General features: G+C 34.7%; 3 protein-coding genes, 1 non-coding gene and 1 pseudogene across 5 annotated transcripts; 1 reads left to right on the top strand and 4 right to left on the bottom strand.

Annotated features, from left to right (window-relative positions):
* Positions 1-524: 524 nt before the first annotated feature.
* srb-10 lies at positions 525-1,753 on the bottom strand (annotated as a pseudogene). Its single transcript is given in 6 exon segments — positions 525-722; positions 769-858; positions 863-1,063; positions 1,109-1,210; positions 1,256-1,474; positions 1,523-1,753. Coding segments are annotated over 6 exon segments (1,041 nt in total).
* Positions 1,754-2,398: 645 nt separating this feature from the next.
* srb-11 (Serpentine receptor class beta-11) lies at positions 2,399-3,938 on the top strand (the record flags this gene model as incomplete). Its single annotated transcript, NM_066029.2, has 5 exons — positions 2,399-2,629; positions 2,719-2,937; positions 2,983-3,084; positions 3,405-3,698; positions 3,744-3,938. 5 exons carry the CDS (start codon positions 2,399-2,401, stop codon positions 3,936-3,938), a joined length of 1,041 nt encoding a protein of 346 aa, NP_498430.2.
* An 85-nt stretch (positions 3,939-4,023) lies between these two features.
* Positions 4,024-5,513, bottom strand: rpt-3 (putative 26S proteasome regulatory subunit 6B). The gene is made up of 3 exons (NM_066028.5): positions 4,793-5,513; positions 4,619-4,743; positions 4,024-4,532 (listed from the first exon to the last, which is right to left on the bottom strand). The coding sequence occupies exons 1-3, from the start codon at positions 5,505-5,507 to the stop codon at positions 4,128-4,130; spliced, it is 1,245 nt and encodes a 414-aa protein (NP_498429.1). The 5' UTR covers positions 5,508-5,513; the 3' UTR covers positions 4,024-4,127.
* Positions 5,514-5,991: 478 nt separating this feature from the next.
* On the bottom strand, positions 5,992-12,088 carry chtb-2 (Chitin binding domain containing chtb-2; the record flags this gene model as incomplete). The annotated part of the gene is made up of 11 exons (NM_066026.3): positions 5,992-6,562; positions 6,610-6,771; positions 6,818-6,958; positions 7,006-7,180; positions 7,347-7,556; positions 7,600-7,861; positions 8,274-9,069; positions 9,119-9,335; positions 9,510-10,144; positions 10,392-10,552; positions 12,037-12,088. The coding sequence occupies 11 exons, from the start codon at positions 12,086-12,088 to the stop codon at positions 6,431-6,433; spliced, it is 2,943 nt and encodes a 980-aa protein (NP_498427.2). The 3' UTR covers positions 5,992-6,430.
* A 12-nt stretch (positions 12,089-12,100) lies between these two features.
* 21ur-14505 lies at positions 12,101-12,121 on the bottom strand. Its single transcript, NR_052376.1, has one exon.
* Positions 12,122-12,944: the final 823 nt, after the last annotated feature.

Genomic DNA, 12,944 nt, shown 5'->3' with positions numbered 1-12,944 from the left:
AAAACATTATAGATTATGTTTCTTTTTTTCTTTATTAAACTGAAAATGAAAACATTTTTTGCGAAAAACTCGTTAACCTAAGACCGCTATACGATAGACACAAACAAGATCGAGGAATTATATAAAAATATAGCGTTAGATGGTCTTCATATTTCACTACAAGATCCTAAAAAGATATCCCATCTTGAGTTTTAGCAAGAAAAATCTGCTTTTGAAAAAACTGCAATAAATTCATTTTTTCCTATTTTTCGATATTGCAGAACATTATTTCCCTGATCTCTTGACGAGCAATTTTCACGAGGTAGAATTATTGAAGGAGAATTTTATTGAGTTTGTTTTTTCAGCTTACGAAAGTTATGGCTTCCATACTTTTAAAATTTTCAAATACCCAGTCAGCAACTTTAAATTTCTTATCAAGTCCAAGTCGATCAAAATGTTCATTTTCTCTTTGATTCAATGATGCTCTAAAAGTTAATCCTATCATCTACTTTTATTGCAAAAAGTCACACAAAAGTTCAAAGTATTCAAGTCAATGTAACAGTTCTATCAGTTACGGCAGAAATGGAATTCCAAATACTAAAAATAGCTTGATCATAATTATTTGCTCCAGATTTTCCAGTTGAAGACATTTGAATAGTTGCTCGTTCTCATTTCTTTGATTTTATTCGATTGAAGAATAAAATCGAGAAAATTCCAATTATAAAGTGATAGGTAGGTACAATCTGGAAATTATTCTCAGTTAAAATTAGGCTCTTTGATCTTCGTAACCGTTGCGAATATTGTTCGAATACCAAAAAGCAAGTTTGGTTCAGAGATGATTAGATTCCCCAAGTACCGGAAAAATATAAGTCCGGATGCATTAAATTGCAAATGAAAATATATAAATTAAAATTAAGAGAATAGAAAATTTAGTAGTCTGATAAACTTCTTCGAGTTGATATTTTGCAGTTAGAGGAGAATGAGTAAGTTTCTTTTTAAGTTTAATGTTTTTACGAAGTAGAACCAAATTAAACATGACATCAAGTAGATTAATTAAAAATAATACCACATAAAATGTGAATACCTGAAGTTATTATTATTTAAAGTTTCAGTATACCTTTTTTCAAACTTTCTCAGCCGTGCCTGGAGGATACAAAGAAAATGCTACATCGCCATGAGAAAACGTTTCATTTTTGTAAATTTGAAAAATTACTCCGAAATTGACAATAACCTGAAACAATGTTACCTTATCCTTGATCTTTAACTCCAATTTTACAATGAATAAAACAAAAAGTGGTCCCAATATGATTGGCATTTTCTCATATTTTTCAGATTTGTTCATTGCGTAATATCTTTCAACTGTAATTGTGAACGGGAAGTACGCGGAAAGTGTTACTAAAAAACAGATGGGAAGATTTCCGATCTTATGATGAAGTGAAGGAACTATTAGATCACAACTCCTAATAGCAGTGAGTGGCCGAATAAATTGAATTGTCTGAAATATTTCCAATTGTACTAAAACTGAAATTACTAACAGCCCGACCGCGGTTACTCCATATACTGTCGAAAATAAAATTAATGTTATAAAATAGCAATAAAATATAACCTTCAAATTTCCATGAAAACTTGATTTGGAAAATTTGAAAGCTAAAAAATAAAACAATGGGAGAATTGAAAGATATGAAATAATCATTTGATAAATGTTAGATGCTCTGAATAATGGATGAAGTGCCAAATTAGCAGCCTTGGTACAGGCGTCGGAATCATCGTTCATTTTCGGAAAAGTAAGTATAAATGTGTATACAATTTTATTTGAATAACTTAGAATACTATGTAATAAATTTTCATGATCATAAATTGTGTGACGATAAACATAAAGATAATATAAAGGTGCATTTGCAGGAAAGTTTTTTTTAAAGAATAATGAAATTTGTCAAATTCTATTTTGAAGTTAACGACCAAAAAATAGTTAGAGGTAAGCTTTCACTGGATTTTTTCAAGATGATTTTTTTTACCATTTTCGAAAATGCGTGATGTTGTGCGCGGTCTTGGAGTTTCGCAGAGCTGTGAAACCAACAGATGTCTTAGTCAATTTGTTTTTTATGCAATGGCCTTCAAATATACTGATGTATTATGTAATGCAGAACTTATTGTAACGTTATAACCTCGTTAAATAGAAACCTACTTATTCCATAACTTTATACGAGCTTCTGATTTTCGATCCAATATTTGAACGTATGTTTTTATTTTCATAAATTATACCATAGGTTGTTCATTTTTCTCTACCGCAGCCCAAAGCGTCAGAGAATTTACGACTCGGAATATTTATTACCCAATACAAAAAACTCATAGAAATTCATAATCACGAGAATTTCCAGTCTGATTCAACATTTTTCAAATCCTGTAAGTTCACACAGAAATGAACTATTCGTCTCAAGCTTGTATCACTGCTTTCAACTTGGCCTATAATCTTGTATTCCAGGCTTCCAACTATTATCAAATGATTATTTCATTTTGTTCTGTTTTTCCATTAATCTATTTTCTTTTGTTCAAGCTCTCAAAATCAAGTTTTCATGGAAATTTGAAAACAATATTTATCAGCTATTTTGTGTCACTTGTAGCATTTTCTATGACACATCTCACCACTTCAGTAAGTTTAAAATACACGTACCTAAAAATACCGTAATCTGATCTAATGACACATATTTAAGATATCAGAGTTCAATAAATAATTTCCAGACTACCCAAATTATAAAATCAATAATATCAACGGACAATTGTGATTTAATAATATCCCCATTTCCTCATAAAATTTGGAATTTTTTCATTTTGTTTTTCCTAACACTTTCTACCTTTTTCCCGTGCTCCGTTACAATTGAACGGTATTTTGCGATGGAAACGGCAGAAAAATATGAAAAGGCGTCGGTAGTTATGGGGCCAATTCTTGTTGGATTCAATGTAATTTCAAGTTTTTTTAGGTAAATTATTTATATGATTTTTCAGGTTCTATTGAACTTTTGTATTATCTTTAACATGTTAAAAGATGAAAGTTACACTGATGGAAATGTATCGTTTTCTGTTATTCCAGCAGTCGCTGCTCAGAAAGTAGGATGAGTTTTACAGTTTATTTTACCTATAAATTCAGATTTCTCTTTTATTATGTACATGCTCCTTTAATGATACAAAAACAGTAACTTAAAGGTGCATACAAAATAAGTTAAAAGAATGCATATCGCGATCTCGAGCGATATCGAGATCGCGGCAGGACCCATCCATATTATTGACCTGCCCTTGAAAATGGAAATTAGATATTTCTAAATTCGATTTACAATCGATATCGATTGTCAATCAAGAAACCTTTATGAAGTTATATGATCAAATTGAAAAAAATTAAAATAAAATTCACGATGAATCTTTTTTTTCAGGCGTTTACCTTTTTTATAATTATATTTTTCGTCAATCTCGTAGATGTTATATTTGATTTAATATTACTTCGAATGAATCTTAAATTGAAATTACAATTGAAAAATTCTTCACTTGCTGTAAAATATCAACTGGAAGAAGTCTATCAATCCACTAAATTTTCCGTATTTCTTATTTTAATTCATATTATTTCATTCGGGATTTATGTATCTGCTGTGGTATTTTTTCGATATTTCGGAAATCTGATAATTTCAGACCCCGACTCTTTATTCGGAGTCAGAACTTTTTCGACAACAGTGATGAATGAAAATTAAGAAAACACGATGAATAAAAAATTTCAGATAGTTCCTACATATAATTTCGTTATTGGAAGCTTCTCAAGTTTTTTTAACCGAATAAAATTGAAGAAGTCTGAGGGAGCAACTATTCAAATGTCTTCAACTGGAAAATCTGGAGCTAACAATTACGATCAAGCCATTTTTAGTATTTGGAACTCAGTTTCTGGACCAATCGACAGGAATGTTACATTAGTTTGAACTTATACCTACTATTATACTTACACCTACTGTTAATCTTGATTTTTTCACCAGAATGAATGTATGAAGATTTTGAACGTTCGGTGAAGAGCAAATTGTTTATGCGAGACACGGTGTAAATACAATAAATTATAGTAAAAATATGGTTCACAGGACGAACTGGAGGGTCATCGGAGAGTAACTCGTGGTTTACTTGTAGAACTCGAAATCGTTGGTATCCTTCTTCACAACATTCTTGTAGGCCTTCTCAAGATCCTTGGTAAGCACAACGTAACGATTCTCACGAACGGCTTGCATACCAGCTTCTTGACAGATAGAGTTGATATCAGCTCCTGAAATCTTGTCTGGACGAGCAACCCAGTCTTCCAAATCAACATCATCCGACAGGTTCATACGAGAGCAGACGGTTGAGAATACGAGACGCTTTTGACGACGATCTGGCAATGGGAACTCAATCTTACGATCGAGACGACCTGGACGAAGAAGTGCAGGATCGAGAGTATCCTGTCGATTAGTGGCCATGATAACTTTCACATTAGTGCTTTGATCAAAACCGTCCATTTGATTGAGCAATTCGAGAAGAATACGTTGAACCTGGAAAAATACCACTTGTTTAACAAAACTTTTTTCTAGGGACCTAAAATTCGGAGAAAAAACTATCAATCTCGAAGTAATCTTACCTCACGATCTGCTCCGGTTTGAGCATCGAAACGTTTCGTAGCAATCGCGTCAATTTCATCGATAAAAATAATAGATGGGCTGTTTTCCTTTGCCAGACGGAAGACGTCACGCACCATTCGTGGTCCTAAAAGACTAAAAGTTACAATAATGGTGTTTTAAAACTTGATAATTACCTTCTCCAAGATATTTCTGTACAAACTCAGATCCAACAACGCGAATGAAGGAAGCAGCAGTATTTGCAGCAACAGCCTTCGCCAACATAGTCTTTCCACATCCTGGTGGTCCATACATGAGAACTCCTCTTGGGGGGTCAATTCCGATTTGTTGATAAAGTTCTCCATGAGTCAATGGAAGTTCGACAGCTTCTCTGACTTCTTGCTTCTGCATATCAAGACCTCCAATATCTCCATAAGAGATGTCAGGTTTCTCATCAGGACGAAGCATTTGAATGGAGCTGTCAGCCTCTGGTGGAAGAACATCAACAAGTGCGTTTGAATATTTATGAAGGGCCACCGAACATCCTGGCTTAAGCAGCTCACGATCCAAAATCGATAGAACACGGACATAATAGTTGGATCCGGTGGTGCTTCCAACGATAGCATGGTTTTGGTCCACAGCTTCCAGGAATTGTCCAATGACAAGTGGCACAGATTGAATACGCTTCACTTCTTCCTGAGCATGAAGCAATTCTTTTTCAAGGTTTCTTGTCTCCAGCTTGATATAGTCCTCCATAACTTGAAGATGCGCCAGTTGACGTTCCAGCGTTGTAAGCTTGATATAGTCGTCTGATGATACATCAACGCAGGTGGCTGGAAGTGGTGGCGGACGGAGAGAAGTATTCTCCTGTAATGGAGCAATACCGATTTCCTCCAAAGCAGCGGCAGACATGTTCCTAGAAATGAAAATTTAACGTTGTTGCAAAAAAATAGTTTCAGAAAATGTAACCACGGAACAGAATTATTTTCATGAAAAAGAAACGTCAAACTGCTATTTCGAAATATTTTTGTTTTAATTAATCAGCTTTACGAATCTGAACAGTACAAAAGCGTTTTTCATCCGAATAGTCATGAAAAAAACAGAAACGAAAATATGTCGTGCGTTTGTACTAATACATCGAACTACAATGTTTCGTTACCTCCTACGATGTGGTTTCAACTTACTTTTATTTCTTCTATTTGGGTGCATGCTAATATTTTTGAAGTATAACGCAATTGCGCGCAAGATATATGAAGACAAAATAAATTTACCCTATTACGAAGCTCAGAAAACAAACAGCTCAACTTTTAAACAACGCACATTTTCCATTTAAACTTTGAAATACTTTAGACACGTAACCAATAAGTACCGAAAACTTTAATACTAAACAAAACACTTAAATTTGTCACTTTATTATTGATTAAACGAATGGAGATCATATTATCACAAGTGGGGAACAGAAAGACTTTCGAAAACTAGGTAGAATGTGGAAAAATGAAAAAGGAAAGCAAATTTTGAGAAAAAAGAAAATGGCGGTGAAAAACATTTAAAAAAATATTTTGAGAAATCATCATCCGCAAATGTGCGTGACGGTGTTTGCAGTATTTGCGTACCCGACACCCAATTTGACGACAAAAAGAAATAAAGATTTTTAGCGAACAGAAATTCACAAAAATAAAAACTGCGAGCGACAAATACTTAATTGTTCTAAATAATTCACTAATTTTTAATTGTCATTGTATTAATTTTCTGAAAATTCACCATGAGGCTCGCAGTTTTCATTTTTACAAATTAAAATAATACAATTCTGCAAATAAATTATTTTAAAATTATAATTAATTTTTTTTCGTAATATTATCGCTATTTGATGACTTTAGCCGATCAATTGTTTCTTTTCGTAGCTTCTCATCGTTTTTTTGATCAGCCAATAAACGATCCAAGAACTGTTCAGTTTGGTTCAGAGCGATCTGAAATTGGAGAAATAAGAATCTCAATTTTTTAATAAAATATTTACCTTTTTAAGCACAGGCTTGACTACACTTCCAAGTGATTGAGCTCCAGAGTTTTCATCGTGCATTTTAAAATTGAGTGATGGCAACATTCGACTTAAAAAATCTGGCTGAACACGTGGAAATAGTGGATGTATGTGGGAAAGATCAATTTCGGATTTTATGCTCTGAAAAATAAAGTTGTAAATACAGAATCTGTTAAATGTTCAGTACATTAGTTGATAGTGAGTTCTGGCTTTGAGAAATTTGATAGGAAACTGGAACATTCGAATTTGGAGCAATTGTTGGAGTTGGAGCAATTGGTCGAACAACTTGATGATTATGTCCTCCACTAACCACACTTCCATGAATGTGCTACAAGATGAGAATTTAAAAAATATTTTTGAAGTTAAATTATGTACATTTTGGTATTGTTGAGCATAGGTTTTTTCAGCTGTCGCTAATTCTGGAATCTTTGGAAGCAAATCCTTTGGGAACTGATCAATAGTACTGTAGATTTGAGGTTGGTGAGTTTCCGGGACAGGCGGATAAACTCGTGGCGGGGATATATGAGTTGGGAGTTGATGGTCAATCACTCTGAAAATCCAAAAAGTCATGGCAATCGATTTGAAGTTGGAAAAACAGTTTTCGAAAAAAATGCTTTGAAAAATTTGCTATCTGTTGTTTCTCGGATCAATTTGATGAGCTGCTACGAGTTTTCCAATTATTTATAAAATTTAAATAACTTCTATCAAAAACTAACCTATTACCCTTCCACTCAACAAATGAAGTCTCCGAAGGTAGTCTTGGAATCACGACTCGATTGTCTGGATCATATGGTTTACGAGTTTCTTCTCCCTTTTCACATCTTCCAATTGATACAATAAATATCAAAGTATCTGGACAATATCTTTCAGTCCATCTTCCCAACCTACCGTACAATGGAGCACATTGAAGATACATTGATGGAGATCTAAAATAAAATGTTGATATTTCTTCTGAAAAGGAGCCCTTACCTTGGATGAGCACAGAACGAATCAACGTCATATTTCAGTTCGCATTCTCCATTCACTTGACATTGACTATGAATAATTGGAATTCCCGGGGTTTCTTCTTCTGCAGTAACCGTATTCCATGCTGGATTCCATGTTGGTGAAGGTGTCGCCCATTCAGGTGACTGAGTTGTAAAACGAATCATATGAGACTCAACATCTGGTGGTCGATATTCCGAGATATCCGGACGATAGATAGGCTTGATTGTGGTTATTGGTGTAGTTGCTGAAGTAATGACAGTTCTTTCAATTTTTATTAGGAATTAGTACCTTGTGAAATTTTTATGGTCAAGATTTGTTTTTTTTTTCAAACCACAAATAAACCGAGGTACTAACTACACACTTAACTTTTTTTAAATTTGACCCATTGGGTATTAATTCTTTGTTTAAACTTACTTTTAAACTTCTATTAAGTAAGAATATGAAAGGAAAACACAAAATAACCATGATATGGGAGGAGCCTACTTTGTGATTTTTTAATAGCTTTTTTTTCGTTATTAAATTGAGTTGTTTTAAATTAGCACAAAGGTGCCTTCCTTGAAATCATTATTTCCTTTTTCGTGCCTGCACTGGCTAAGAACGAGTGAACATGTTTCACTTTAAAAAAAATCATATCCTTTTACTAAATAAGAACGTACCCAACAACTCCTGACGTTCCAATTCCTTTCTCTGTTTCTCACTTTCTTTAATTTGTCTTAACATTTCTCGTTCTCTTTCCATTGCATCTAATCTTGATCTTTCTTCTGTAGCTATCATTATTTGTTGCTGAATTCGACGACGTTCTTCAATTTCAATTTGTTTCCTTCTCTCTTCTTCTGCTATTCTTCTTTCCTCTTCTTCATAAATCGCATTCTGTCGATCTTCCATTTCCTTTTCCAACATTTTCCGTTTGTTTTTCTCTTCAATCATTTTCTGTTTATTTTCTTTCATTTCTTTCTCAATAATCATTCGGTTCAGCTCTTCCGCTTCTTGCTGTTCCCGCTGCTCCCGATCTTTTTCCAGCTTCTTCTTCTTCTGATCTTCTTCTTGTTGTCTCAGAATCTCCATTTGATGTTGTCTTTCCAACTCTTCCTGTCTAACTCTCTCCAATTCCCGTGCTCTCTCTTCTTCCAGAACTCTCAATTGTTCTTGCCGTGCTTCTTCTTGCTGTCGGATCTGTTCCATCTCAACTTTCTGCTGTTGGATCTTCCGCTGACGTTCTTCTTCTTGCAATTTATACTTACGAGCTGCTTCCAGTTCCTGTCGAACTCTTTCATTCTTTCGTTGTCTTTCCAATTGAAGCCGTTCGAGTTCTCGTATTTTCGAAATTTCCATTGCAATTTCTTCTTGTCTAACTCTTTCATTCTCTCGTTTCTTCTCTTCCAATCGTATTCTTTCCAACTCTCGATTTCTCTCCATTGCCATACGTTCTTGCTCGGCGTAGATTGTAGCTTGCTGAAAAAAGTTACACTTAGAAAATATCTATAAAGAAAATCAAGCTCACCCGATCCAATTCGGCTTGACGAGCAGTTTCAGACTCTTCCAATTTTCTACGGCGTTCCAATTCTCTAGCCTTTTCTTCCTTCTCCTGTCGAAGTCTTTCCTGTTCCATCTTTTCAAATTTCTCTTGTTGCTGACGTTCGGAGACAGTTTTCTGATGTTGGACAATATGTAGAAGTTGATTTAGAAACTCGTTTTCGGTCATCGTTTGACCATTGTATCTGAAAAGTTAATTTCAAACTTACTTTAGAAAAATGTCACGAGGAGAATGATATTGTCATAATTGACATGCACCAATAAAATAACTTCAGGTATATTTTTCTCTCAAATTTCAAGTTGAAAAAATATATCATCTTGCTATCGAGTACAAAAGTACAATCTTCAAAAATACCCACCTAACAGTATACTCAGGAGTCATTGTTGTTAATTCTTCAACTCCAAAACTATCCGGTCTTCTATCCATTTTTTCATATGGAGCCAATGTATGTGGCATTCCTTGAACTTCTTTCGGTGCTACAGTAACCTTATGTTGAATACCTGGCACAAATCTTGTCGCATGAGTTACAGACATCGGAGTTGTTGTCCTAACTCTTCCAGGCCTTGTGAATGCTGGAGCATTTCCTCTTTCTCTGTTTCGATTCCTTATCAATTGAGTTCTTGATTCCCCACTTCGATTAGTATTGTTCATATTTTTCTTGCTAGCGAAGATTACAATTTTCGGAGTCGTCGTCATTTCCATTGATTCAAATGATTCAACTGTCATTGGAGTTGTCGTTTGAATCATGGCGGTTGTCGTTTTTCTGAATTTCCCTCGAGTTTTTGCTTTTGGTTTTCTACTTTTCGGACGAATAGTTGAAAATACAAATTCTTCAGGGGCAGCGTGAGACGCTGCTGGAGCGCCTGGAGCTATAACTTCTGCGGATACAGGATAACTTGAAGGAATTGGAGCAGGTGTAGTGATGATTGTTCGAGAGGTTTCGTACTTTCTCATTGGCTTAACTATTCGAGAATCAAGGCGTTCTTTGCAAACCTGGAATTTATCGATAATTTCGAATGTCTATTAAAATGTTGCAAAATTGGATTAGCGAAACAGGGTAAGTCATTTTTTCCACAATTTTTAAAAAAGTTCTGTTTGCTTGATATGTAAATGTTTCGAAATTTTTACAATTTAATAATTTCACATCATCGCAATTCTCTTTTACTGAATGTATTTTTCAGACTAAACGGTGAATTCGCTTTTAAAATGAAAAAAAATGGCATCAAAGTTACATCCTTACCCTATCTTCTGGATCAAAGGTCATTTGTGGAGCACATGGAACAATCCATACTCTTCCAGAAGGACCACATTGCTTGTATCTTGATGGATCTCCATTTACTGTTCGTAGACCGTATGTCACACGGTTGCAACGTTCTGATGTGAAGATTACGTCGGTGAATACTGAAAAAAAACTATTTTGAGCAATTTCAAAATGTTTGAATTGAGAGCACTAAAAAATGTTTTTTTGGTTCATAAAGATTTTTCTCTGAATTGAAACTAGATTTGAGTTTAGGTATTTGTTTCAGATTACACGTTTCGAAATTCTTTCTATCCCTTACTATCAAAACTTTTGGCGAAAACTAACGGGTGCAAATATTGGGCGAGAAACTGGCAGGACACACTCTAATAAGGACAAATCAAGTGTTGTTGGCCTCCTCTGTCAGGAAATTTAATGTCAACAAGGGTGCAACTTGATGTGCTTTCATTTCTCCTCATTATTCATATCTTATCAGTTACTACCGTTATCCTGCCTTTAGAAACTATCCAGTTTCAGTACTAATTCAATTATTCGGGGAGGAACTGTTAGGTGAAGAGATTATCATTTTGTTGAATAATCCACCGAGCACACATATCAATTCACGCACATTTAATGAGCCGATTAGTTTGCGGTTAAAAAACGAGTGGGGGTCTGAGTTTCTTTGATAGGAAAAAGTTTCTGAGAAGGTGGATAACAGGAGAAAAGGTTAGAGAATGCTTGGAGCAAGAAATTTGAGCAGTTCAAGTGAAACCTGTCTAGAGTTGCATGAAAAATTGTGGAGCTTCTAATAATATCTATAAATCATGAGCCAAAATCATAATAAAAAAACTCAAAATTTCAGGAAAACTTTCCAAAAAGTGTGGAATTTTTGATAGCAAAATTTTCCAATATTCTTGATAATTTCATTGTTCACAAATGTTTCCCCCTTTTTTTAACATAACTTCTAGAAACATTATTTCAATAGCTTTTTTCCAATGTTTCCGCTGCCACTGGACATATGCGCATGGAGGTAGAAGGATAATAGGAAAAACGAACGGGAAGCATCGTAATTTGATATGTCATTGAACAGGCTCGCGCGGAGAGAGCCGATTGAAATGAAATGTTTTCATGTTTAGACGAATGAAAAAAAAACAATATGCAATGCCATCCGGGTGAAGCTTATTTCTTTTTTTTTCTCGGTGCACTTGCTCAGACTGTGCTTTGTAGTGCACTTTCTCTAGATCAAATGACGTTGACGTGTAAACATGATTGTGGGAAAGATGAGGAAAAGACATACGGTACATGCAAGATTAATTCAAACATCAATACCGAATTGTGGCGCACATGTGATAGCTGGTCTGTTGTCTATCAAAACGAAATTTAGTAAATTTTTGTGACAAAATTTCCAAGGTAGAGGGATTTGTTTTCAGGCTTGTTTAGCTGTTTTTTTTTTTCTTATTATATGAAGCATTTTGATCCGTATGTAATTTTTAATGAATCACTGAAAACGTTTCTACAAAAAATTCCAAATTGTATAATTTTCCTCAATTTGAGAGTCATTTTAAGATCTGAAAATTCGAATCTTGCAACTTTGAGTTCAATATACAAAATCATTTGGATTTCTGAACATCTCAAAAACCAAACAAACCTTGTCCCAAGCAGAATAGTAAAATGAATAGGAAGCAGTGCATGGTCCGCATCGGCACACGCTTCCACGAATTGATCTGTGATAAACATGATTTTGATCCAACTGATCTAAATGTTGACAACGAGAAAGGGGAAAACAAATTGATCAAATATCAGCATGAACAAGTTTTTGACAAGAAAATTGACAAGGCGGGGAGCGAAGGAAACTTCAAACGTGGAAAAGTTCATGAATGGGTTGAAATGTGTCTTACGTCGCGACGGAACTCAAAAACTAATATCAAGAAAATGTAAAATTTAAATAAGAATAAAATCAGCTCCACCTATTGATTCGGCTACACCATATTTCAACATTTTGATTAATAATAAAATAAGTGATTGAAAACTTTTGCAATAAAGTAATGTACAAGTAAATCGTTATATGAAGCAAAAGATAAATCCCATTTAGATATGGTCAAATGTGACTGATTGGTAAAGAGCAAACACACGAGAAGAGAACTCATTACTTGGCTGTGATGATGGTAGGTGCTGTCATTTGACGGCGGGAACCGCGGGGGTCTCTTTTCGGAACAGTCTTACGGGAAAATAGAAGGCGGAGTCAGGTGGCTCCGCGCGGAAAATGAGTGAGAAGGAGAGACAGTTTTTCAATGAATATGAAAGTGAGAAGGTGGCGGTGGGCTCCAGTGCAACTTAGATTACCTTCGGAAGGAAAGAAGGGCATGATGCCACATGGCATAAGTAGATTAATAAAATAGTTCAATTTGATCACCTTTGGAGTGTTCGAAACCGGAAACTTCAATATTGTATCACAATCTAGGTCCAATGAATTAGAAACGAGAAACCAGGTTAATGTAATCAAATTGCAAAGTATTATGGAATTTTCAGGGCATTTTCTATTAGTTTCTGGAAACT

The sequence above is a fragment of the Caenorhabditis elegans genome, chromosome III (genome assembly GCF_000002985.6).
Source record: "Caenorhabditis elegans chromosome III".
NCBI lineage: Eukaryota > Metazoa > Nematoda > Chromadorea > Rhabditida > Rhabditidae > Caenorhabditis > Caenorhabditis elegans.
The sequence above is the reverse complement of the archived record's forward strand: the minus strand, read 5'-3'. Positions and strand labels throughout refer to the sequence as shown.